This window comes from Clupea harengus, chromosome 9, assembly GCF_900700415.2.
Source record: "Clupea harengus chromosome 9, Ch_v2.0.2, whole genome shotgun sequence".
Lineage (NCBI taxonomy): Eukaryota > Metazoa > Chordata > Actinopteri > Clupeiformes > Clupeidae > Clupea > Clupea harengus.
In genome coordinates, this window is record NC_045160.1 from 1,203,020 (window position 1) to 1,229,941 (window position 26,922).

Genomic DNA, 26,922 nt, shown 5'->3' on the forward strand with positions numbered 1-26,922 from the left:
CTGTGTGACTATATGAATACTACTTCTACTACTACTGGTACTTTTACATTTACTTAACCACTGTAAAGCATATTTCATTCAAAATTTGCTTTAGCAACTTTATCAAATTTATGTTGGAAAAATTACTGATTTCAAGGAACATTTATGAAGGAATTTATGGAGGCATACTTTCCCTGAGCATTACTCTGTGTTTCCTGCTTAGGGTTAGGGTTGCAAATCACAATGTAGGTAGGATGAATAAGAATAAATATTGAGGCATAAAAATAATTGAATTCACAAAGTGAAGTAATTAATAAAAAAAAATAAGAATGGCAGCATGGGATTAAAACATTTGTTTTAGTAAAAGACAAGAACAAATGGTTGAAGCCAATAGATCAGATTGTTGAAATCAACTTAGATTGCGTGGCATGGAATGATTGCGACACTTATGGTCTCTGAGGATGATTTTAAGTGCAGGGCTGAAAACAGTTCACAAAGATTTATGTTTCAAAACAAAGCTTTAGAAACAACTGCTTCTTCACAACTAAAGAAAACAACTTCCACAAATTCCAAGGGATATGAATAGCCGTGTATTTTATGTACACTGAACTTAAATATCAATGCAACATGTCATGTTTCAGTGCAATGTCTCAATAAATTATATAGATGAAGCACAGCTACAGTCAGTGAATAATGTGTCCATCCCAGTAATACTGGGGCAAAAATAGCCACATCTTTTAAATGATCATGATTGCTTTCATAATGTTTTACTGGTATGCTAGGTAAGGTTAGAATGTTTCAGAGGATCTTATTTCATTTGTGTTTATGTATGAATCCAATGAGTGTGACTTGTCTTCTTATCCAGAGTAATTTCCTCTCATTTGAATTTTGAATAGTGTCAAACAGGTTAGAAAATGAGAGCTGTGCAAATCAACCAATGCAGTTTTGTGGCATCTACATAATCATGGAAATTGGCGTCAGTTTCACCAAGGATTCTGTAAAGAAGCTGTATCAGAACATGGGGTACAAGAAAACAGCTGAGAACAAAAAAGAGAAATTAGACCCTATGAAAGAAATTAAATTAATGAAATCTTACAGAAATGTACAATGGCCAGGGGTGGATCGTCTTCGGACAAGAGTTGGAAATTCAAGTCGTGCTTGGGCAGGTGCCCATGGATTGTTCTTAGCCTGTTTTCATAAGATCTGAGAGTGACTAGTTGTGCCGTGACTTGGCAGAGATTCTGGAAGAACAGGGTTTCTATTCATCCGCATTGCGTCACATAATCATCCTGTTCATCCTCCTCCTATCAAATGGGCCAAAGACTGTTATGCCACACAAAGACCGGAATATTCTGGATGACTGCCCTCACCAAACCATATGTGTGCCGTCTGCATCTAGCATGAAACATTTCCCTGTAACGTCACTACTGCCACCTACATTGAAACATTGCATTACTTACCTTTTCTGTAAATTCTGTAAATCAATACATGACCTATTGAGTGGAGTAACCTATACATATTTAACTTAAGGCCTCAAGAAGGAGATGGAGGAGTTGCAAGAGCAGTTAAGATACAGAAAAAAAGATCTCAACCTCTTTGTTTAAACTTGATTAGGCATATTAGGCACAGAATAGTTGTATGGGATAAAGCCTATTGTAGTTTCTAGGCCTGTTGTTCAAACTGTACTGTTGCCCAGAGGGATCTATCAGCTGCCATGTGGAAACCCCTTAAGGGGAATGTTCTTTCAGCCTCTCTGTCCAAATATGGAAATGTAAGGGAGCTGAATTATTCTGTAGATGATGGTTGATTTCACCACTTTTGATCTACGCCAATCTACTCTTGTCTTGTGAGCTGTTGTCTGGGTCTCCAGTGCGTGATCAGTTCTGTTAAAGCCAGCCATCAGCTATGTGTGTGTAAATCAATCAGACTATCAGAGCTTAGTACTCTGTTAATAGTAAATCTGCCCTTAAACGATTAATTGAGGGGATTAATTGGAACCTTTCCACGAGCCTAAAAAGAGCCTTGGTGCCAATGGCCAAGTAGGCAGGGTAGGTTTATTTATAACACAAGTCCTACACACTGGTAATGCAAAGTGCTTTGCAAATGAGCAAATAAAAGAACATCGAAAGATAAGAGTTTACAAATGGTAAAGTGCATTACAATAGTTAAAAGAACATAGAAAAATAAAACATTAAAAGGGAAGCTAAAAGAACATAGAACAAGAACATAAATAAATTAAAACGTAGAGTGCATTCAATCAGGTAACAAAAAGCATCTGACAACAGTTGGGTCTTAAGTCTAGATATGAAACTGGCTACAGTTGGAGCACCTTTGATGTCATCAGGAAGATGATTCTAGAGCTGAGCAGAATAGCAGCTAAAAGTTGTGTCACCGTGTTTTGTTCTGACAGATTTCTCTCCAGTGATCTGAGAGGTCTAGCAGGTGTGTACCTCTGAAACATATCTGAGAGATATTTTAGTCCTGTCCCATTTAGTGATTAATAAACACGCAGCAGTGATTTAAAGTAAATTGTGCGACTTACTGGTAGCCAGTGTAAGGGCTTAAGTATCTGAGTAATGTGGTGAGTTATTTTCTTTTTCATAATAACTCTAATAGTTGCATTTTGCACAACCCGAAGCTGTTTGGTGTTTTTTTTAGGAAGGACTGTGAAAAGACCATTGGTGTATTTAACCCTGCTGGATATGAAGACATGAATTCGTTTTTCTAAATCTAAGTTTTGACAGAAGGCCTCTAAGTTTGACTATGTTTTTTGAAATGGTAAAAAGCTGATTTAGTTACTGCTTTCACATGTTTTTTTAAACAATTCAGACATCAAGGTTTCACAACAGTGTCCTTCGCTTTAAGTCCTTTGGTGTCAAGATGAGTAGCAATCCTAAATCTCTCTCAATTCTTCCCCCAAATAAGATTATTCCAGTTTTGTCCTTAATCAGTTTGAGGACATTTTGAGAGATCCAGCCGTTAAGTTGGTCAGTGCATTGTCAAAGAGACTGTAGGGGACCATTGCCATTAGATGAGAGGGCTCAGTAAATCTGGGTGTCATCAGCACTAGCATAACATTAGGACTGATATTTTGCCAGTATTGGCACTGAGGCGGATGTCATTTAAAGCCTTAGAGCTGTTTCAGTGCTGTGATTAGCACAGAAACCTGACTGGAAGTGTTAAGTTGTTGTTAAGAAGGTGATTAGTTGTTTCAAAATTATATTTTCAATGATTTTACAAACCAATTGTAGAACGGGTATAGGCTGGTAAGCATTTATGGGAAAGCATCCAGATAATTCTTTTTGAGTAGGTGCTACTCAAGATCTATTTTTAATATGCCAGACAGCAGTGATACAACAACAATTTTAGGCACATCTGCTGTGAGGAAAAACACATTTGTAAAAGTTGAAGTAAAAGTTTTGTAAAAGTTAACTTCTCAATTGTTGTGAATAGCACACAGGAATTGTATATACAGTGGGGAAAATAAGTATTTGAACCCCTGCCGATTTCGCAAGTTTGGCCACTTGCAAAGAAATGTGTGATCTATAATTGTAATGGTAGGTGTATTTTAACAGTGAGAAATAGAATATCAACAAACAAATCCAGAAAACTGCACTTTATAACATTTATGACTTTATTTGTATTTGATGCAGAAAATAAGTATTTGAACCCCCAAGCAAACAGCAAGAATTCTGGCTCCCAACGACCAGTTATGTGCCCAAGAAGCACACAGATTAGTCCTCATTAGGCCTAACAAGGTACACCTGATCTCAACTGGTGACGTGTATAAAAGAAATCTGTCCAAAGAATCATACTTCACACCTTCAACCTCACCACCATGGGCAAGACCAAAGAGTTGACCAAGGACGTCAGAGATAAGATTGTAGACCTGCACAAGGCTGGAATGGGTTACAAAACCATCGGCGAGCAGCTTGGTGAGAAGCAGACAACTATTGGTGCGATTATTCGTAAAGCAACACCAAACAACTGTCAATTGCTCTAGGTCTGGGGCTCCATGCAAGATATCCCCTCATGCGGTATCGGTGATCATCCGAAAGGTGCAGAATAACCCCAGAACTACACAGGGGGAGCTTGTGAATGATCTCAAGGCAGCTGGGACCACAGTCACCAAGAAAACCATTGGCAACACACTACGTCGTAATGGTTTGAAGTACTGCAGCACTCGCAAGGTCCCCCTGCTCAAGTCTGAAGTTTGCCAATGAACACTTGAATGATTCTAAGGAGGATTGGGAGACAGGATGTGGTCAGATGAGACCAAAATCAAGCTCTTTGGCATCAACTCCACTTGCCACGTTTGGAGGGGGAAGAATGCTGAATATGACCCCAAGGGCTTGAACCTCATTCCCTCGCATTGAAAACGCAACCTTAAGGATTTGGAGAGGATCTGCTTGTTGATATTCTGTTTCTCACTGTTAAAATACACCTACTATTACAATTATAGATCACACATTTCTTTGCAAGTGGCCAAACTTGCAAAATCAGCAGGGGTTCAAATACTTATTTTCCCCACTTTATCTCTACTGATTATCTGACTGACTGTCTGACAGGCATATTTCACCATTATATGTGCAAAGCAACTCTTTTTGGTTTTCAGAGTAGTATACTACTCCCTTTTTATTTAACAGTTTAACAGTTAGGTTTTGCCTCTGTGGTGCTTTCTGATGCCACGCTCCACTGTTATTGGATCAGGCCGGTAATTAATCAAGGCTGGAGGGAGCTAAATTCCCATTATTCCAATTGAGAGTCTTTTCCTAGAAGGCTTAAGGGCCGCTCGGCCAAGGGATGGCTGAGAAAGGCAGTGAACGATTAACCCTCTGAAGGAAGAGACATCAAACAGTGACCGGTCTGTGACACTGAGGAGGACACTTCAGCTCTGTGTGGAAGAGCATACTCAGAATGAAGGGTCTCTTCTGAGGAAACAGACTCTGCTGTGTGCACTTCCAACACTGCAGTGTGTGTGAACTGAAGGGAGTAACTGATACAGTCACAGTGTTTGCTTATATCCTCAATTTACTGTTCAATAAATGTGTCATTTGTATAAAATCAATAAAAATAGCTTTACTGAATTATGGTCTTCTACATACATTCACAATACAAAATAAAATCAAAAGTACAAAAGTAAAAAACATTTTGATCATTACAAAAGACAGAATTATTACAATGCAGCCGTACAACCACACATGTCAGGATGTCATAACAAACACTTTCCAGAGCATTCCTCTTTCAGACAAAACACACTCAACTGGCCAGCCCTTTCTCAACAGCCAATTGAGGACCAGTTGTAGTCTAATTGTGATATATGTCTTAGTGACTATGCTGCCAACCAGACAAAGATGTTTACTCCAGTCTAGGCTTGACAGGAATCTCATTAGTCCATCCATGTGGGCACATGTTTACATGGCATGGGCCAAGCAGGCTTAAGCTCATGCATTGGATGGCAGCGAACCTTCCAGTGAATAGCACCTGAGCGTAAAGCAGGCAGGGTGAGCCCTGCCAACCCTGCAGAAGGAGTGGCATCGACCAGATTATAGGGGCAGAACAAACTAGAGGCTTACAGAAGGCAATCAGAGTCAATAGACTGGCTGGTAATCAGCCTTGGCACTCCGGGGAACTTGCACGGAAGCAGTGCCATCAAGTAGTAATAATAAACGAAGAAGAAACAGGGCATGAGAGCCTGCATATGTATGTCACCAATACGGGTCAGAGACAGCAGTGTTTATCACAGCATGATAAAAAGGCACTGCTGGGGTGGGGGGGTGGAAAGACTGTTTACTGTGAAAGTTAGGGGCCAGGAAAACAATAACTGAATTCCAAGAAGGAACGTAACTTGGAGTAATCATTGATATATTTTTCTATTTAGAAGTAGGGTAGAAGAGGTGCTGGCAACAATATGCTGTAACACTGAACGCCATTGTACACCCAGTGAATGATCAAGGCTGGCACAACACAACAATGATGTAGAATGTGCGTCTCTGCTAAATACTTAAACTCAACATTAGTTCATAAATGCTTTCATGTTGTTCCATGGAATGATACAGTTACGTCAGGTCAGAGAGAGCAGGAGAAAAAAAATCGTAGATTGGTTTGGATTCAGGCATACATGTAAAGTGTTTATGTCCAAAAAGAGAATGCCATGAGAAAAACTGGTCCACTCAGTGGTAGAACTATGAATATTTTGTAATAGGTGTTTTGGACTGGAGGTTGATTTTGACTTAATGCCTCTCTCACTGCGTCTTACTTTTCAGCATGATAACAACTCCTCACAACAGAAACCAGACTGACCTTGAACTTTACGGTTCATTCAGGCTTCAACATGTCTGGTCTGTTTACACAATTATTTGTGCAAAAGTTCTCAGAGGACTTTCAACCATATATCTGCTGAGATGTCATTTCAGAATTGGACAAATGCTGCCTTAAAGTAAGATGATGCAGCAAATTATATTGTGTCAATATTTCAATTCCAGTATTTCTTCTGTAGATTTTCATTTTTAAGACCAAAAGGTAAATAGCAGTTAATATTCTGTATCATTTAAAACACATTTTAAACATCAAGATTACACACATTCAGACAGATTACCAAACAAAATTGAAGACAATCTGCAGCTTCCCCAGGGAGGGCAATATTGCCACTCTCTGGCTCTGGTGGAACCCTTTTACCACCTAGTGGACACTTTTAATATTACAATACTTGGCTGGAGAAAATCATGAAAAAAAGAAACAAAAGTACAATGCAAAATACATGACTATATAATCAAATACGGAAAACAATAAAATAATCAAATTTAATATCCCACCCAAATTCAGCTTTGCAGCACAAACCCCCCTTCTGGAGGTGACTATGTCCACACCCTTGTTGATCTCAGGGTGTATCGTATTGACATAGCTGCCCTGTGTGTCTGCATTTCCCTTTCCAACTGTGTTTCCATGGTTGCATGGATATCTAACTCCAGTGTGCTGAATCCCACTCAGCCCGAGCTTAGCAATTCACTCAAGAAAAATTCAGCTTATCAAATATACATCCAGCGACCATGCTGACAAAATGTTATCAGTGTATTTCCACAATGGCCTGGAGGGAGCTGATAGCCTGGGGAAAATAGAGAAGCAGAGAGAGAGAGAGAGAGAGAGAGAGAGAGAAAGAAAGAGAGAGAGAGAGAGAGAGAGAGAGAGAAAGAAAAAAAAGAGAGAGAGAGAGAGGGAGAGAGAGAGAGAAAGAGAGAGAAAGAAAAAAAAGAGAGAGAGAGAGAGGGAGAGAAAAAGAGAGAGAGAAGTCTCAGATGGAGAGTAAACTTGGGAGTACTCTGGAGTGGATATGTTTGCTTTGTGCATTGGTGCTTTCAGATCCTCTTGTGTTTCCATACAGGCCACAGACATAATCCAAATAGTGACAGTGGTTATAATCAGTGTGTGATGGATCTCACACACAGACGTAGTCTGTCTCTTTCCTGCACACTCTCTGTGCCACCGATGACAGCGTGAGGAAGGGCTCCTACAATCAAAGATGGAGGCCCTTAGGCTCTCCTCAGTTACATCAGCTGCTACAACTGGGCCCACCAACTGAAACGAATAAACAAAAAAACTTCTTGTTCAATTCAGATTTTTAGTGTTCCTCACACTGTGAAGTGTGCCTCAAGACAAAGACGTTTCGGAAATACTGCATTCACTTGTAAGCACAGGAACACTAAAAGTGTCCAGGCTGTGGGCTCTGTAGAGCGCCTTGAGACAATCTATTGTTCTGGCGCTATATAAATACAATTGAATTGAATTAATCGCTAAATAGTGAAAGTGGTAAAAGTGGAAAGAACTATGAATGAAAAGAAACTGATTTCTATATACACATAGGGGCTTTCCCAGTGCCTGGTTGGTATTTCATAATGAACCTCTCTGCTCACCCTGCATACTGGCATTGGTGGGGGGTATGTAGAGGGGATTCCCGCCGCTGCCGGCCTGGTCGTAGAGGTGCTGGCGCAGTACGGCAGAGACCATCTCCCGGCTCAGGGTGTAGCGCACCAGCTGGTCGGAGTCTAGAGGCATGCGGAACTCCAGGCAGAACTCAATGATCACGCTGCCTTTACTGTGGAAGTTGTACCAGACAGGATGAGTCAACACGGGATGGCAATGTGAGTACACAAAGGGATTTGTTCCACAAAATTGACAGTCTGTCACATTTAAGTCTGTGAGTGTGTGTGTGTGTGTGTGTGTGTGTGTGTGTGTGAGAGAGAGAGAAAGAGAGAGAGAGGGAGAGGGGAAAGAAATGTAATTAGTGTGTGGTGTGTTTGCATGCATGGCCATATGTTTGCATGTGGAAATAAGTGTGTACATGGGTAAGTGTGTGGCGGGGATTTACCTTAATGTTTTGATCCTGGCATACTTGAAGTATCGGGCAAGGGCATGGGAAGAGCCATAAAGTGTAGTCAGCTGAGAAGACACAAAGAAAAGACAAAGTGAGCGGGAAAGACTGAAAGAACTGAGGAGTGTTTTTGAAGGGAATTCACACTGAGAACCTTGGCATGGTCTAACCAATGGAATTCCCCAAAACAGATACGGATATGAGAACAAACACACACAGACCCAGAATGTTGACACACTGAAGGTATGGTGTCAGATTCCTTCAAGGCACGGGCTCATGTGAGAACTATGCAGATAGAGCTCTCAGTCACAGTAAGGCACCATTTACTTCTCCTTTTCCCTTTCTTTCTTTAGTGTCCTTCAAGCTGCAGTATGTGATTCATTTTTTCATTCATACATTCATTTCAGTGAGCTTATTTTAGATCCTGATAGCTGTTACTAGAGTAGATGTTCAGGGAAAACATTAATGAACAGTGGACACAGACACACCTCAGTAATTCTCACCAAATCTCACTACATTCCAACTATGGTTACGCATATCTGTCAAGTATCACGTTTTTATCTGTGAGACTTTCCGGATTTTCAACATTTCTCACGTCTCACGTACATGACACTGAATCACAGAATAAGTCCATTAGACTGCTGTGTAGTGCGAGTGAGAGTGCCATGTTCACACTGTGTGGCTCATGTCTGTGTAGCAGTTTTAGACTACTGATGTCAACGATGTTTCAATACTCAGCATCACTGAACAACTTCTTATCTCAAAACATCTCGAGGCAAACCAGACCTGTTTACGAAAGGCCTCACAAATGTAACAATATGCGTGGATGTGATAGATCCTTTTTGTTTGTGTGTGGGCAGTGGGGCTGGCTTGCGGATTTTCACAGATTTCAGTCTTGTTAACTTGACAGGTATGGATACGCTATCTATCAAATGTTTGAACAACATATGTTCCAATGGCAGACGGTTAAGTATTTTCATAAATATGCAATAGGGAGTCCAAAACTGATTAATTTCCATCTTTAAATGTTTTGAAATGCCTGTGTTAACATACAATGAGCCAAGTGGGCTGATACTGTGGTGTCGCCCTCAGAGAAAGACAGGGGTTTGGGACATTGGAATATGTTTGGACATCGGTAATTGGCTGCCTTCTAAAACGTGAGACAAAAAAGGTGACCAGACAGTGGTTACCTTGACTCCCAGCTGTGTGGCGAGGCCATGCAGGGCAGTGGTGTTCTTGGAGAAGTTCTGGTTGGCCACCCTCACACTTCCACTGAAGACACGCGGCACCACAAAAGAGCGGACATCATACTTATCGTCTGGATCCTGATAAAGCACTGATGAGAGACACACAGACAAAAAACACTTACGTGATAAAAGACCCGTTCCAATCGGCCCATATTTTAGATCATATGACACCGTTTCCCTCTTGAGGTCTGCATGACTTCCCTATGATGCATTCTTCAAGTCTCACTTCAGCATTCGGCCTGTATTGCGAGTGCATTGCGGCTGCGTTACCTGTTGATTTTCATTTCCGCGCCCATGTTAACAGGTCAGAGCATGCACACAGCCTGCGCAAGACATGCGTCTAGGGCGCGGCTACAGCCGCGAGTCATGTAGAGTTTCAGCATGGAGCCTATTTTTCTTGCATGATTGACAGTAGAAAGATGTTTTAATAGTCATATTGACATTATACCAGCAACATTACATAAACTGACACCTTTCACTGCAGTTTCTTTGTCTGACATGACAGAGATATTAATATTATATTTTTTAACCATTTTAGTAATTGCATGACATGAAAGGGGACAGTGGAGGCTACATGTGTAGGCCTACTATATAGAAACCCAATGTAGGCTACAATTACATTATATCCATAAGTTAGCAGTTTCACCTCTCTCTCATATGGCCATGCCTGCAAACACACCAAACACTAATTACATTTCTTTCCCCCCTCTCTCTCTCAACGAGGGCAGTAAAAGTCACGTGACTGATTTCTGGTTACAACTGGTCAACTTTTTGGTCTTCACTTTTTGGACCACTCATCAACACTGGATGATACCAAACTGATTGTGCATAGACAGCCATTATTAAAGGCAAACTGCGGTAGCAACGCCACAGAAGAAACATCAGCAGTGTGAATAAACACACACAACCAGATGCAGCAGTACTGCAACGCAGCCGCCAGGCACATGCAATGATGGCAGTGTGAAACAGGCCTTATGGTGTCACACTCTCAGTTAAAGATGCAACATATTCTGTCCAACACATATGCAGAGGTCAGAGGCCATTTGGCATACAATGGCACAATTGATCTATAACGATGTAAACCTTTTAACCTTTTGGGACTATAATAAAACTCTGCATAACACTGGGAATCCCTTGAAAGTACCAACATGGGTACAAAGTATTTAAGCAGCAGTTCTTTCCTTCCTGACATACCTCAAATCGGAGGAGTTGACAAGATTGGCCACAAAATCTAATTGGTATTTCACACAACAGCACAGTTTTGTCATTTGTTTCTTTGCCATCATTTCATTTGTCGCCTAGCAACAGACCATTTGCAGTGGAACTGCCATTTTCAGGGAAAATATCAACATAAAACAAATATCTTAACCACTATTTTGAAGTTGTGTTTACTAAAGTTATTGAAGTTTATAACTCTGTTTTTTCTTTACTTTGTATGACTGTTTTAGAAAAGCAATTGAACCCTCAAGCCTACAATCAGATTACACCTGTAAGTATTCATGATGATTCAGTCCCTCCCTGGTATTGTTTAAATGTATTTAAAAAAGTGGATCGTTATGGTTATAAAAACCTTGTTTTAGATACAAGTCAAATAGGCCCCTCCAATACACCTTGCTTTGCAAGAGTTCCAAGTCTCATTTATAATATTATAACAGCCAGGCAAAACTGGTAAGGCTGTCATTTATGAATCAATTTTAAGAATCCCATACCTATGCTGAGAGTGATGGAGATGACTATCACAAAGATGATGGCAAACAAGAGTATGAGGAGAACCAGCCACAGTTTGAGCTTGCCCACCACTGGAGTCTCCAGTCCCCGCCTCACTCGTTCCAGCCCCCGCCTCACTCGTTCCGCAAAACTCTTAGTCTGGAAAACACAATCACACCACAAATGAGAAGTTCTAAGTCACAAAGAGCAGTGGACACTGGGATGGATCAGGCCCATGTTTAGCATGGATCCACCAAATCTGGGCCTGATACATGACTGAGCCCATGGCCATTTGAGTGCATTACAAAGGCATTCAGAAGAACTAATAAGTCACACAGAGGCTTGACATTCAGATAGATCAGGGCTGAGAACTTCCACAGAACTCTAAAATGTATTTCACAGTCAGTTACTAGTGCCATTGCAAAATGGAGCCATGAGGCATGACCTACTAACATGACCCTGTGTGGTTGCAAAGTGAGGGCAACTGCTATGAGGCAACACTGTCTGGATATTCAAATGAAAACGTTGCGAAACCGAATATGAATCCACCGTCCTGCCACCACTGAAGGGGACACATGGCACGTGTAGTATCATCACAGCATCTAGAGACCATACACACAGAAACATCCCCTAGGTGACGCATCAAAGGATTGAGCCCACCTGACGTGTGAAGTGTATGTTACGGTGAAACCCTAAACCCATAGTACTGGCTGTCAGATATTCTAATAGCAGAGGTAGCCTAAATGCCCATAAACACTACCTCTGATGGCCAAGGTTATGATTTGAAAATAAATGAACTAGTCAATGCGTTTCACGTGATCAAACACGAGGACCATTCATGTGCACAGAGGATTGTTTTTATTGCACTGATCTGAGTCGTGCAGCTATGTTTGAATGCAGTGGAGCACACTTGGGGACATATTTGCCTACATGCAAAAGAAGCCACAAAACGTGACATACATAGGGAACTCCCATGGAACCACAAGACCACAGAGCACTGTTTCTTATTTATTGTATTGCACTTTCAATTCTCCTTTTTCTCAGAGAAAGCTAAATAATTCACGGCCTTACTGTATATGAGGGATCATACATACCAACCCTTTACAACCACTGCAGGGAGGGAGGATGAGGCCTGAGTGTCCTATTATGTACAAAACTGTTTACCAACACCAGGCTGGGGAGCCAGCCCCTAAGAGGACTTGCATTCTTCCCATCTGTAAACCAGACTTCATGTGGACAAGTTCAAAACATTTCTCAATATTTGGACATGGAATGGGAATAATATGGCTTAGGGGGTTAAACTATGCTTTAAGTATTAAATACTCGGCTGAAGCCTGTATAACTATTTGAATTTCAACGATATTCCTTTCCTTTCAGATGGTAAAATGTCTCTTTGTACCAGGGTGGCATAACCCGTTTGGAACAAGAAACAGAAAGATTCCTATGATGTTGCACTCCTTTCTCAGAACATAAGCATTACAGCCATTGTACTAAGCACTAGTAGCCGCCGGGCTTCGATGGGTGCCGTGCACCAACGGCCAAGCCCCAGGCTGGCAAAAATGAATTCTGGAGTCAGCAGTGTTAGCTAGTGTAATCAATTTGAAAGGTGTTTTTTAATGAAAGATTTGAATCGATAGTCACCTCTTAAACTCACAGACTCATGACTGCCTGGAGAGGGATAAAAACGCACTATGCCTGTTGAACAATGACAGCTCGAGTTTCGCAATGTCCTCCTGTCGCACAGGGGAGACGGTTTTAGCTTTAGAAAATGACGTGGATAGAGCGTTCCCAAATGTGGCTGCCCTTTACTAAATATGTCTGACAACTCTTGTGAGTACCGCACAGGCAGAGCTAAACTATTAAAAAAACCGTGGGCGAGGAATGCCTCGCAACTTGCGCTACATTTGATCGAGAGAGAGAGCTGCAAACGTCTATACGACTGAGTGTTTTCTGGGAATGAAACGTCAACGTGTTTGGCCTATAGCCTAGACTTTGAATGTGAAATCAAATGCAGGCTGTTCGCCTTTTTAAGAACCCATCAAAATGTATTTATCTATATTAATGCAATGCCTTGAACATTTAATTGTCATTGTAATGCGGTTTGTTTATACAATGCATATATACAGTTAATATGTTGAAAATGAATATATCCTGTGCCCACAGTTCAGTCGCTATTTGCGTTTGGCATGAATATGGCTACAGCCTGCGTGTGCGGTAGCATTTTTATTGGAGCAACTCTGTCATTTAGCTATCTTAGCTGCGCTTAAGAAGTGTAGTTAAAATGGACATTTTGGAATTTAACACGCACCTGTGCGCTAATTTGAACGTGATTACTGTGTTAAAAAAAAAAAAACAAGCTTGGCTTGGCTTGACTGATCATTCGCATCCATCGGAAGGAAAGGCAAGCTCTGCCGCTGGTACGTGAGTGCCACTCAAGAACAGCATTTTCCACTGTCTCTTGGCAGGCTTTGAAAGTAATAGCATAACCGAGGTGCAGCGGTTGACCGTTAACCAAGTCTTATGAAACAGGTGACTACAAGACACACAAGGCTGGTGGTAACAAGAAGCCATTGAGTCATGTGCGCTGCAAGAGAGCTGCAGAAAAGGGCATGCAAATGCTGGTGTTTGTTGGGACTTGCTGGAGTTTGCTGGGAGTGTGTAAACTGACAGAATTGAAGAATTAAGTTGAGGTATAGAAAAGGAAAAGCTGAGACCTCTAGACTAGAGAGCACTTGGCTAGAACGCTATGTGTTTGTTTACTTGAGGGAAAGTGGTCAACATCCTTTCTCTAATAGCTTCCCGTAACTGGGCCTGTTCTCAAAATCTCTTCACTGTTTGCCATTACAGAGACTCTTTTATTCAAAGAAACTCCCAGAACATGCATGAACTTGGGGTATAGATACATACCAAGTAAATGCAGAAAGCAGCTGTTAGTTTAACTCAGGTTTCGATACTACAGCAAACTGATATACATAAGAAGCTCAAAGTTAACATCCTTCCGTCATTAGGCTGTTAGACAGTTACCACAGCCTATTGTATTTGCCCTGTAGGCTATTCTTCACATTGTTACTCCGCTATTCAGCCAGGGTGCAGACTCACCGTCTCGGTAGAATCGAAAAGAGGTTCGACCTCTGCCACTGTAACCGCTGTGTCTGTCCGGCAGCCTCCATTCCCTGAAGCGGCCTGGAATTTACAATGATTTCATTGATTATTGGAATACTGTGGAGAGTTTGGAGAGACACAAGATGTGACACATGTTAATTGTTTGTCCAACTGAATGTTCAAACATTTGTACCAAGTTCTTACCCCCAATTAAACCAAAGGTAACAAGGTAGGCTACTCGTAAACCAATAGGCTATCTGACTTAATATCTGAATAGGCTACATATTTTTGTGCTTAGCCTACACCTTGTGACTGTGTTTAATAGTAGACTATGGAGTGGTGTTTACTTCTAGATATTATGGGGTATCTTGCATGTCACCTGCAGAGAGTTTTTTAATAGAAAAATCTCCGTTTTCATCATATAACCATAGGCTACCCCAAGTGGCTGACGATTCATTTAGATGACGTCATGGACCAGAAGACTCTAAACAGCGAAGCTATGGATCTTCTTAAACACATTTCACCAGTTGTTTAAACTCTAAATAGAAAGGTATACGAAATATCCATTCTTAATTGCAAACAATCACCTGTCACCACATTATATTACAAGATCACAGGATAGAATATGTTTGTCTTTAGTGTTTAAGACAGGAGGAATAGGCTACCCTTGAGCCGTCACGCTGTGGCTTTGAAGTGCAATAAAACAACTCTTAAAGCAAACGAGTGTTAAAGTAAGAAATTGAATTGCTGAGGAATACAGAAGTTGAACAAACTGAAACATGTAGCCTACTTGCCTGTGTCTTGTCAGAACTGTTGTTATTCTCAAAGGGTTGTAATTCCATAGAGTCGTTCATAATTTCGAAATGTACATCCAACAGGGAACACACCTTTTCTCAAACACCCGGAACTAAACACCATTTAAGCGTGAACTCATAATCTAACACTTAAGAAGTAACGAAACTCTACAGCTAGTATCCAAGTTTGAGTCAATAATGCAATACGAGTTGGACACCACCCCTTGATTTTAGACCTTCTGAGGTTTCCCTCACACACGAAGAGCCTACAGGTGAGATGACGTGGGAGTCCTCCAGTGCGCGGGGAAAGAAGCCTCAAGGGAAACTGAAAATTCCTTTGGACAGAAGAATGACTTGCGTCGTGCTGCCATAGGAAGTAGGCTGCACTACGCACAAAATGTAGCTAACAAAGACTGAAACAGAAAGTTAGGCTACTAAAAAGGGCAGTGGTTCTTTCTCGAGTGGCGAGTAAGGTGTCTGGTAGGTGCCCAGATTCAGCAGTGGTGACGTAAAACTAAAACCCACTGTGACATTTTGGTTCTGAGGAACCATATGGTGACAGATGAACAGGTCGTGTAAACGCATTGTTAACTTCAGTCCCACTACCCAATTCAACTCATTCAAAGTACTGTAGAGGTTTAAATTGATTTGTTTATCACTTAGCGAATTCCCAAATGCGTTGACTGCCCTCCTCTGGTCAAGACAGGGCATTGCATTAATTGCATTGGGAATTTAAAGGCGATATTTACAGCAGGTGCAGGTGCAGCAGCCACCAAGGCAATCTACAAAACACAATTCCAGGATTTCAATATATCAGTGTTTGTATTTGTATTTCATGCTGGCATTCCAGAGTCTTTAATTCCAAATATATCATTGAGCTGTTTAAAATATAAATCAAGCTCTTTATTTGATTGGATATTTACAATACAAGATCATAGAGTAATCTACAGTAGCAACTGAAAATGTTTTAATGTCCTTAAATCAGAGGGAAAGCCCCTTTCCCCCTGAAAGTAGCTAAAAACAGTGTGTAGAAAACATTGTCCTCCATGGACAGTAATTTATGGAATCGTGCCAGGGACATAGAGGTGAAATAGGGCTTTGTGTGCATGATTTCTTTCATTCTTGTGCACAATTTGTTTTCCATCCCTGTTTGGCAGTCAGTTCCTCAAAGGAATCTAGCTAAAGCAGCCTAATCATAATGGTCAGGGATGCACTCATCTGATTTTATTTTAACACTGAGGGAATCCAGTCCAATAGCCAGTGATCTTGTGCATGTGCTGAGCTGGGACAAAATTACAAATTGTAAAAGAAACAGGGAACGAATCCCTATTCCTTGGGCATAGATTGAAGAATCTGTATACATGAGGTCCTATTTCACTCAAACAATTTAATGCTGATGATTTTATTTTGTATATATTAAATTAGGTGTACGTATATATATATATATATATATATATATATATATATATAATTAATGTTTTAGCCCATGTCCCTTGCACAGTTCCGTAGTAATTTTTTATAACATTGTATTTTTGTTCAAGTCACAGACAACCCAACCCTGCAGAAGCCAAGATATACTTTCGGTTGATCATATATTAAGTTTCCATACAAACCCTCTTTGTAACAGATAGCGACCAAACTACATAAACCCCTCCTCCATTACCATATTATCTCCGAAAAAGGCAATAAAAAAAATTGTAAGTAAGCCATTAAGCAAAATAGACTCGTGGTCTTCATTATTATCAAATGTATCCACTGATAAAAATATATGCATAGAATAATCCTGCTCCATAAATTCATTTTCACCAAATGGTCTTTGCACAACAGGTTATCTGGGATTTTGAACGGTCCAGATTTTCTGTTTTCTCAACTCCAGACTCGCACGGAGTGAGTAGCCCTCACATGGGCCTGTTTACTGTTAGAGGCTTCCTCTCCCTTCTCTAATGTGAGCAAAATGACAGTACATTAACACAAGGTGGGAGTCTGACATAAAGAAGAAGAAAAAAGAACGACAACAAAAACAACAAAAAAACAGTCTTTCCGGTGTGACTGAGTCCAACTCGTGTGTTCTTGCGTTTTGTGTTTATGGTGAATGGAGGCATGTCCTCCCACGGTTACTGCCATGAGAATGTCACGCCATGTTTCTTTGGCTTCAGCAATGCATGGAGGGTTTTTTGGCTTTTCACGCTGTCTTCAGTGTCCAGTGTTTTTTGGCTCTAGTCCTGCAGGGGGAGACAAATTGGAAAAGGAAAAAATAAATCACACAGGTCACACCACACTTGACCATAACGTCTTGGTGCCTTACATGACTCAACTGAAGAACTGAGAAGTGGCCTCTAGTCTGGGATGTTTGGGTGGTTTTTGTTTTGACATGTGACACAAACTGCCAGCAGACTTTTCCAGACATTCACCAGCTCTCATTTAGAAAGTAACAGTTACTCTTTTACTAGGGGAAATATTCTTTAAAAAGAGTAGAATTTCCCTCTCCCTTCCAAGCAACACTGCCCAGTACCTTTCCACTGCTGTCCCCTCCCCCAGGAGACGCGCCCTTCTCTATCGTCTGCTGGCTCTCCTCTATCACCACCTCCTTTGGATCCAACTCCTGCTGCTCCTCGGGCTGCCCCTCCAAAGGGGCCTTGTGGTCGGCGTCCTGCTCACCAGACGCAGCCTCCTCCTGGGCCTCGGTAGCATCCTCCACCCCTTCCTCATCTTTCTCAGAGGTTTTCTTCACGACGGAGGGCTGCGGGGAGGTGCGACCCTTGGTGGGCTCATCGGGGGAGAAATCCGGACCCTCGTTGATCGACTTGGTGCGACCCTTGGTGGGCTCATCGAATACGTCGGCGCCATCTCCATTCTGCTCGCCAGAGGGGGACAACTCCGGATCCTCGGTGGCCGACTTGCGGTGCTGGCGTGTGGGCTGCCGTCGCTTGAAGGAGACACGCGGCCGACACTGGAGAACGGGAGGGAATGTGACAGAGTTTAAGAGTGTGTGTGAGTCTAGGTCTGTGTGTGCAGATTTGTGTGAGGGCATTTGTCTTGGCAGCATGTGCAATCCTGTGACAAAGAAGGACAAAGACACAGACACAATGTGTGTTTTTTCAAGGAAGGAAACACTGAACTCTAAGACCTACATTAAGCTGCCTATACCGTTGACAAATGTAAATAAGGACATATGATGGCAAATACAACAGTACAACAGGAACGGTTGAGTGTGAAAGAGAGATGAAGAGAGTGTACGTGTGTGTGTGTTTGGTGTGGGCCTACAGGAGGCCAGCAGTGATTATGTCTGTATAGTGCTCCATCCTCGATATCTGCTGGGTATTTTTACGTACACACAATTTAACATTTAAACTTTCCCTATACCTTGTTAATACCACTTTGTTAATCCCTATTCCACAGAACAGAATACAGTCAACAACGATCAGCATAACAAACTTACTTACAAAACTGTGCTCGACTGACCATCTTAAACGGCTTACAGTGATCAGAGCTTCAGCCAACCGAACTGACAGAGAAGCAAGCCTTTCCACGCTAAAGTGGTTCCCAAACGGATGAGTGTGCATGCAAACACCAACACACTTGCCAATACACTAACTGGTGTCTTTTGGCAGTTTAGCTGGCAATGTCATGCGTGTGAAAGCTTTTCTTCTATTTTTGCAGGGTGTACCAGCCCGTTACACAGAACTACATAGGGCATATCCTGGATGGCTAGTGGGGAAGACACAGGTGTTTATCTGTCCTTCACATGACCATATGCTATCAAAATTAATTTGAGGATGGTACCTAAACTAGTTGCCTATAAAACCATATCTCAAAAAGTGTCAAATTGTTGCATTGTGTTACTTTAACCTAGCATCTCCTGCTCCTGCTCCTGCTCCAGGCGCTATTTCCTGGGCACAATATGCAACATGCCATGTTGTCTCCGATGCATGATGTTGAGTCTGTCCAGGGCTACTCCACCTGCGGTTACGTTGCTGTTTACTGGGGGTCGTAGTGAAGAGGAAAGATCACACAGTGTAGCTGACTGTGGGCTGGATTGGGGCCAGACTCGCACCGGAGTCAGTTTCTATCTGTGCTGATGGAGCAGCAGCAGGTCTCAAAGCTCCTGCATTGACAGAGGCAGGGTGTGAGGTGGAAACAGGTTAAGTGGATTACACCTCCAATCCCCTGGATGCTACGCCGTTCAGGCACTGCAGGAGGGCAGCTTAACGAGGACCCTGTTTATGTCCCGGACACAGGACACCCACTACAGAGCACGTGTCCTGGGGTGTGGGGAGGGGGTTGGTGGAGGGTTCTGGTGGAGGGATATCCGTGTTGCCTTGACGTCAACATTCATTCCAAGAGATGTGATATATCAGATGCTGCACTCAGGTGAACTAATCGTCTTTCACTTCTTTTTTTTTTTTTTACCCCCCTTGCATGCCAGCATCGAAGCCCCCTGATTCTAAGTATTTAAGCTTTAAGCTGTGTTGGTCTACGCACAGATAACTGCAATAATGCCTAATACCAAACCTGAATCAATACAATACATTGAAGTTGTGAAATAAATGCTGGAATAACTGCATCAGTATTGTTAGTCATTGTCATCTAATGAGCTATGCATCTTCAGGGATGAACATGGATTATGATGAGGCAGGAGCTGATCCCTTGTGTGGATACATCTAGCACAATATATCGGAACATCTTACCACTGAAATCAATACTAATTATAGCTGTTTCTGAATAAATAGGGCATGGATGCCAAAGCACAGATTGCCCATACTAGAAACAATCTATCTAACTAAATAACTACAACAAACATAAAGAATCAGGCTAAAATCAATGCCACTACCAATGGATATTGAATCAAAGTTATAGCTAGCTCTGACATCAACTATGGACAGCAACTATGGACAGCAACTATGGACACACTGTGGAAGGTTACGGCACTATGGCAGGGCATAAAGGTCATCCCACTTAAGACTCGACACTATTGAGGGACAACTGTAGTTCCGTTGCCTCCTCACAAACAACACTGCACAAAAGTAATACGATGTGGTATGTCTATGTGCGTTATAGTTCTTACTCCCATTCCAGTTAGTGTATGTGTTTCTGCGGCCATTAACCTTGTTGATGTTGGGCAGGGGAGTGCCCTCGGCTGGCTGCTCGAAGCTGACGGGCACCTCCTCCTCGCTGGTCTGCGTCTGAGGCTGGCGCTGCGTGGGGCTCAGGGGGGTGCATGGGGGGCTGCACGGGGGGGTGGGGCCTGCGGGAGGAAAGGGCGTGGCCTGAAGCTTCACCTCTGGACTCAAGGCAGTGGGGGACAGAGCCAGGTTAGCCTGCACAAGAAAGAGGACAGGACAGAGGAGGAGAGATGTCACCTTGGTTTTTTTGGACACGAGGTGACATGTTTCCATACATGTAGAGGTCAGCATCAGCACAGAGCATCACACCATGGGGTAATTGAGAAAGAGGTGAGAGAAATGAGACCGGTGGTGGTGGTAGGGGTCAAAGAAGGTTCACAGGCAAGAGAGTATACATTGTTTCAACACATGGAGATAGTACAGAGGCCAATGTCAGGGCCATGGATGACTGCCAGATTTGTAGTTGGAGGAGGGAGTGACAGAGGAGAATGGGAGGAAAACGAGACAATGGGAGGAGTGAGACAATGGACAGTAAAAGTGATGGGAATGAGCCGACAGGGTTTGTTTACATTAAAACAATCTATCTGTGGAATGGAATGCAAGATCTCTCATTTTCATGTCTTGTCAAAAAGAAGTTCACATAAAACAGGCCTCCATTACAGATCCTACGCTGCATTCTTTACCAACACATATGACTTATAGCGCACACCACTACATCAAACAACCTATACATGATATTCATATGCAAGAAACATATGACTTATAGCGCACACCACTACATCAAACAACATATACATGATATTCATATGCAAGAAACATATGACTTATAGCGCACACCACTACATCAAACAACATATACATGATATTCATGTGCAAGAAACATGACTTATAGTGCACATACTCCAACAACATATACATGATATTCATATGCAAGAAACATATGACTTATAGTGCACATACTCCAACAACATATACATGATATTCATATGCAAGAAACATATGACTTATAGTGCACATACTCCAACAACATATACGTGATATTCATATGCAAGAAACATATGACTTATAGTGCACATACTCCAACAACATATACGTGATATTCATATGCAAGAAACATATGACTTATAGTGCACATACTCCAACAACATATACGTGATATTCATGTGCAAGAAACATATGACTTATAGTGCACATACTCCAACAACATATACGTGATATTCATATGCAAAAAACATATGACTTATAGTGCACATACTCCAACAACATATACGTGATATTCATATGCAAGAAACGCACACAATGTCCTCTGAGGTGACGTAGTCTAACATGGTTTATGTGGATTTTCCACTGGAGTGCGCACAGCACCCCTCACCCAGTGATGTGTTGGTAATCATGCAGGAGTGGAAGAAAGAGGCACATTCATTTCTCATGCTACCAAAAGAAGAAAAACGTAGCGCGGCTTCAACGGATGCGAAGAGCAGTAGTGAGTTGCACCCCTGGTCTTGCACGTTATTCAATCAATCAGTCAATCAATCAATTGATTTATTTCATCAAGAGGGACAGTGTACATTCATGAACATTAAAATGTAAATGCACCCAATTATAGCCAAAAGGCTAGTTTCCATTGGCAGTCCCCCTGCCAGAGTGAAAAAAGGCTATACAACCTAAAAAACTAATCAACCCATCCACTCAATTCGAGCGAGCTCACATGGGTGTAGCATCTCCCCTTTCCATACAAAGTTTGTCTGCAGGTCGTTGTGTACAAGCTGTGTCATATCAGATTAGTTAGTGGCCTTCTTTCTTTAATATCAGATTCGCCACCAGCACTGACCCAGGATACACTCACCCCACCTGTCACCTAGGCTACAAGGACACAAACAACAAAGCCCAGGAAAATGTCTGGCGGCACACAAATATGCATGCATTAGGCATGCATATTAAGTTCTTAAAACTGCACGCATGCCTCCAACTGTCACCATAGGAACGGACTGAGAAGACCTTATTCCTTTGTTGTACAAGGAAATTAAAACTCTTCTCTGCATGGAATACTGTTATGTTATGGCTCTACTCTGCAGACATAAACATTGAACCCCTCCACCCAATTGCTAATATAACACCAGCCCAAAGCACCGAAACTAAGTCTATCCAATCTAGCAGTAGCCTAGTAGTACAGATCCCACACCCCAGAACCAAACATCCAGAGCCAGCCCTCGCCCCAACGCCAGGGTGTGGCAGTGCAGGCCTGGAGGGAGAGGTTGAGGGAGTGGAGGACAGGCGCCTACCTGTACAGGAGAGAAGAAAAAGAGGGAGAAACGGCACCCCTTCTGCCCCATAGCTGAGTGGTGTGTGCTCTGCCCAGAGACTCGGCTGTTTCCTCGCAGCTCGCGCTCTCACTCAGGGCTTTGCCCGTGATCCCATTAGCTTGTGAATCTGAGCCCCAGCTTAAGGATATTCAGGGATGGGAAGGGGGAGTGACCCCCTCCTTCTCTCTCTCTCTCTCTTACTCTCCCTCATTCTCTCTCTCTCTGTCCTTCTCTCTCTTACTCTCCCTCTTTCTCTTACTCTCCCTCTTTCTCTCTTTCTTACTCTCCCTCTCTGCGTCTGGCACGCATACCTGTGTGATGCATATCATGCAGAAGAAGCTAATATCCACTAGATGGCAGCATATCTTCTGGAAGAGAAAATGTGGCCATTACACAAATTCCGCCACACAGCCTTGGGAGTTGTGGCTAGGGTGTACTTTTACAAAAGTGAAACATTATGTGTGCCTAAGAGGACTAGAACAAACCATGTTTTCTTGTAGTGTGTGTCAACAATATAGCAATGTTCCAGTGTTTTTGTTTTCGATTGGGTCTTTTTCACTGGACATTTAAATGAATGTGGCCATGCCACACATATGGCAAACCGTAGTGAGAGATGCACTGGAGGAGCCATAACCCTTTCACTCCAATCCTTTCAGTGAGTCTGTCTGTGCAATGGGTGGAGGACCACACCAGATTGTTTCCTGTTTCCACAGCCCCTCACGAGAAGAGACACAGTGAGTCACGGACGAGATAATGTTTACTCAACCATGCTAGCTTGTTTATGGTCTGAGGTGAATCCACACAAGTATTGTTTGTATGCGATACAGCTCCCAGCCTAAAGAGGGTCTTTTGAGAGCAGAACACATTTTGTGAGTGAGTGGTGTTTGATGGTTGTCTGTTGGAGCACATCGTCAAGGTTCCCTTTTTATGAGAGAACCGTTAATGCCAAAGGCTTGCAAGATAATGTGCATTTAGCTAGCAGGATGGAAACAAGTCGTTACCTGAATCTTCTCAAACAGGGGTGAGTTCTTCAGCTTGCCCTTAGGGGTGACTGGTGAGACGATTGCAGGTTTCTAGGGAGTCATCAAACAGAAGCAGTAAGGTTCTCTGTTGTGCTTTGGTCAGCAATACGGCGCATTAATTGTGGAGATACTGTTATGTTTATGATAAATTAAATTGGCATAATAACAAGTATCAGTAGTATCTGTCACCTCCTCCAAATGAATGCATTAAAACATCTCTTATTCTCTAGTCTCTTAAATCCAAGCCCTCAGCGTGACAGTTATGTATTTGTTCTAATGAGAAACAGGCCTCACCTCTGGCTCACCTTCGCCATCCTTCTTGTTCTGGAAGTTCAGGGAGCACGGGGGTCTTTTTCTGACGGAGCGCCTCTGAAACACATTAGAGACGGACGGACACGTCTGAGGGCCACTCACACACTCTTCCTCAAACCCTCCCACCAGGAAATGACCAACACTGCAAGTCTATGCTTCGGTACCGCCACCTTCCTGTATCTCAACTCATAGTAACTTATGTTAGAGGTGGCCTTTTTTGTTATCTTGCATATCGCAAATAGGCACAGATACCAAAATGTAAATATGGCCCCTTGTACGTCCTGACACAATACTTCTACAGTGCCAGCACAGGAGCTGACCATGCCTGTTCCACATGCTGTTCCAAATATGGTCATTTTTCTAATCTACAAATCTGCAGAAGCCTACAGAATCCACTGAGTATGGAGAAAAGCTGAAAGGAACAGGTTGTTCCACTCCATGTCTCTTATACCTCTTCATTTGCAGTGGGCATCGGCAGAGGGTGACCCTTGAACCGTCCAGCCAGCTCAGCCACCGATGGCTTGACTGTGCAATCCTCCTACAAATTAAAAAACACAGAAGAAAAAAAGAATTGATGATGGGGGATAAAAAAAAAAAGAGACAGACCAGGCACAAAAGCTTTCAGTGTGAATGAAAATGGCATGGGAACATAATCAGCCTGCAAGCTGCCTACCGGAGATTAAACGTGTTAGATGACTGACAGCAGCACAGCAACTCCAGCCTAGCATTTTCAGAGTCCCCATCTCATCACCTTTGCAATCCCATTACACATATTATAAGACTTGGGCACACAGCCAAGCATCTTCGCCCTTGTTTGAATGTGCTTCCTGAATAATGAACTATCTTTTTTCAGCCTCCTTTGTTTCAGAAAGGGCTTAACTCCTTGGGCAGAACATGTTGCTCTTGGATGGAGCTCGTGCTGAGTCCAACATTACTGTGGCTACTTTAGCGCTGGTCCACAATAGCTGGACTATGCATGGTGAGTGGCATGCGATCCCTCACAAATCCCAAAATAACTGGACCACCCTGGACCACCGACTGAGGAAATAGGAAAGGTATAACAGGAGTGGTTGGAGCACACATTTATACAAAGAAACCTGCCCAACACACACATACACAGGCAAATCCTTTCCCTCCCAGGCAAATCCACTCCCAAATACACATTCGCAGCAACAAATCTAAACTAAGTATGGCTACATAATATTTTAACACCACATGCATTGCAAGCTGTTATGCAATGAAGCACTTCCTCATATGGCTGGCATTCGTTTTTTCAACAAAGCTGCAACAGCGTTTCCAAACTTCTCACAACAACAGGAAACAGTAGAGGCTTATGAAACGTGTAGGTCTGTGATAGCAGGGCAGAGTGATACCAATGATAGTGGGCACACAGATAACTGGGGGAAAACAAGAGATGGAGACGAGGGCCACACACCAGATATGTATGTCTGTTTTTGTCTCAGTCAAAGGGGGGGAAGATAGCCACGGGGTTGTGCACAGAAAGGCAGACGGTCCAGACTTGGATGTCATTGAGACATCATTTGGTTGGAGGTTATTTCAGGGGACAGAAACAGAAGTTCTTCTAGAAACTGGAGTCCACTCAACTGTGGCCACCCTACCCTGTGGCTTTCTGGGTAATTATGGAGTGCCCATCAATGAAAACATTTACTTTCTTCAGCAATTTATCGCACAGGTTCTTTGCCCTCTTGACACAGAGAGTGACTGAGAGAGAGATCCAGGAGGCCAGTCTCAGTACAGACTTTTTGTCCTCACAGCTGCTTAGCATCACACACACACACACACACACACACACACACACACACACACACACACACATTTATACACAAACATGCCAAAGCCACTGACACCATCCCGCCAGGGAATTGGTCTTGCAATTTCATCATGTTATCTCTGACTCTCTTTCCTCCCTGTTTCACAACAAACATTTTGTCTCTTCTGTGGAGTGTCCTGTCCGCGTGTCTTACTTCATACAGCGTTAGTTCTAATTCTTGTGATAGCAAGAGCAAGTTCTCAGGGTCCTCCATATGTGAATGTGATAGCGTGTAGCAGTGTGTGCCAGCCGAGTTTAGGTCATGTGAAACAGCATGGGCTGGGGGGTTTCCCACAAGGAGGGCTGCGAACTATACTCAGTCTCTCTCTCTCTCTAACGTACATATTCTCTCACTTTTTCACACAAACAAACTCTCTCTCTTACCACAGTCCTCTGCTCCCTGCAGGCTAGCCCTCTGCATCTTTCTGTCTCTCTCTCTCTCTCTCCATTGATCCCCTGTCTTTCTCTCTCTCTCTGTCAAGCTGAAGCTCCCACACAGCATTCTTGCTCAGATATACACATTCCACAGTTTAATAACACTCTTTATTTTCTCTGTCGGTTTCCTCACACAGGCTGACCTCCCACCCCACCCCCACCCCCCACCCCCCACCTCCCCACCGCTCCCTCCTTGTGCTCACTCCACCCTGTTTTATTACGCCATAGAAGGATCCCTGAGCTACTACGCCCCCCAACCCCTTGCTGGAGCCTAATCTACCCCCCCCCCCTTCCCTCAGATTCTGCAGTCCTCTGGGACCACCCACCCTCTAAACCTAAAAAAATTACAAAAACCTTTTGTGGGTATTTTGTTTGTGCCTCATAATTGTTCCACTCCTTCCTGTTTCTTCAAAACAAGTCTTGACTTCAGTCAGTGGTAGCTCTTCTTCAGATTGCCAATAGATGAGAATAGAGATGAGGTCACGTCAAATAACAGTCAGCCTGAGGTAATCTGCTATATTAGGGGGGGGGGGGGGGGGTTATGATGAAACACAAACAAACAACACATCCATACAGAGTGAAGACATCCACAAATCTGCAGTCTTATTGTCTATGGAACACTAATGGACACCATTTTACTGGTGAGAGAGCAGAGAGGCCAGGGGAGCCAGTGTGACTCTGGGAGGAGTGGGAATGTAT

At 42.7% G+C, this 26,922-nt stretch overlaps 2 protein-coding genes across 2 annotated transcripts in view; both read right to left on the bottom strand.

Annotated features, from left to right (window-relative positions):
- Positions 1-4,992: 4,992 nt before the first annotated feature.
- Positions 4,993-15,257, bottom strand: LOC105903191 (TPA-induced transmembrane protein). The gene is made up of 6 exons (XM_031574111.2): positions 15,198-15,257; positions 11,304-11,460; positions 9,538-9,683; positions 8,345-8,415; positions 7,890-8,071; positions 4,993-7,554 (listed from the first exon to the last, which is right to left on the bottom strand). The coding sequence occupies exons 1-6, from the start codon at positions 15,255-15,257 to the stop codon at positions 7,529-7,531; spliced, it is 642 nt and encodes a 213-aa protein (XP_031429971.1). The 3' UTR covers positions 4,993-7,528.
- Positions 15,258-16,078: 821 nt separating this feature from the next.
- zgc:153184 (uncharacterized protein LOC751652 homolog) overlaps positions 16,079-26,922 on the bottom strand; it is a 19,298-nt gene continuing 8,454 nt past the window's right edge. The window contains exons 2-7 of the mRNA XM_012830928.3: positions 24,409-24,495; positions 23,940-24,014; positions 23,625-23,696; positions 20,303-20,515; positions 17,710-18,147; positions 16,079-17,419 (exon numbers count right to left, since the gene is read on the bottom strand). Of these exons, the coding sequence (XP_012686382.2) occupies positions 17,414-17,419; positions 17,710-18,147; positions 20,303-20,515; positions 23,625-23,696; positions 23,940-24,014; positions 24,409-24,495 (891 nt within the window). The 3' untranslated portion in view covers positions 16,079-17,413. The remainder of the gene's footprint in view (positions 17,420-17,709; positions 18,148-20,302; positions 20,516-23,624; positions 23,697-23,939; positions 24,015-24,408; positions 24,496-26,922) is intronic.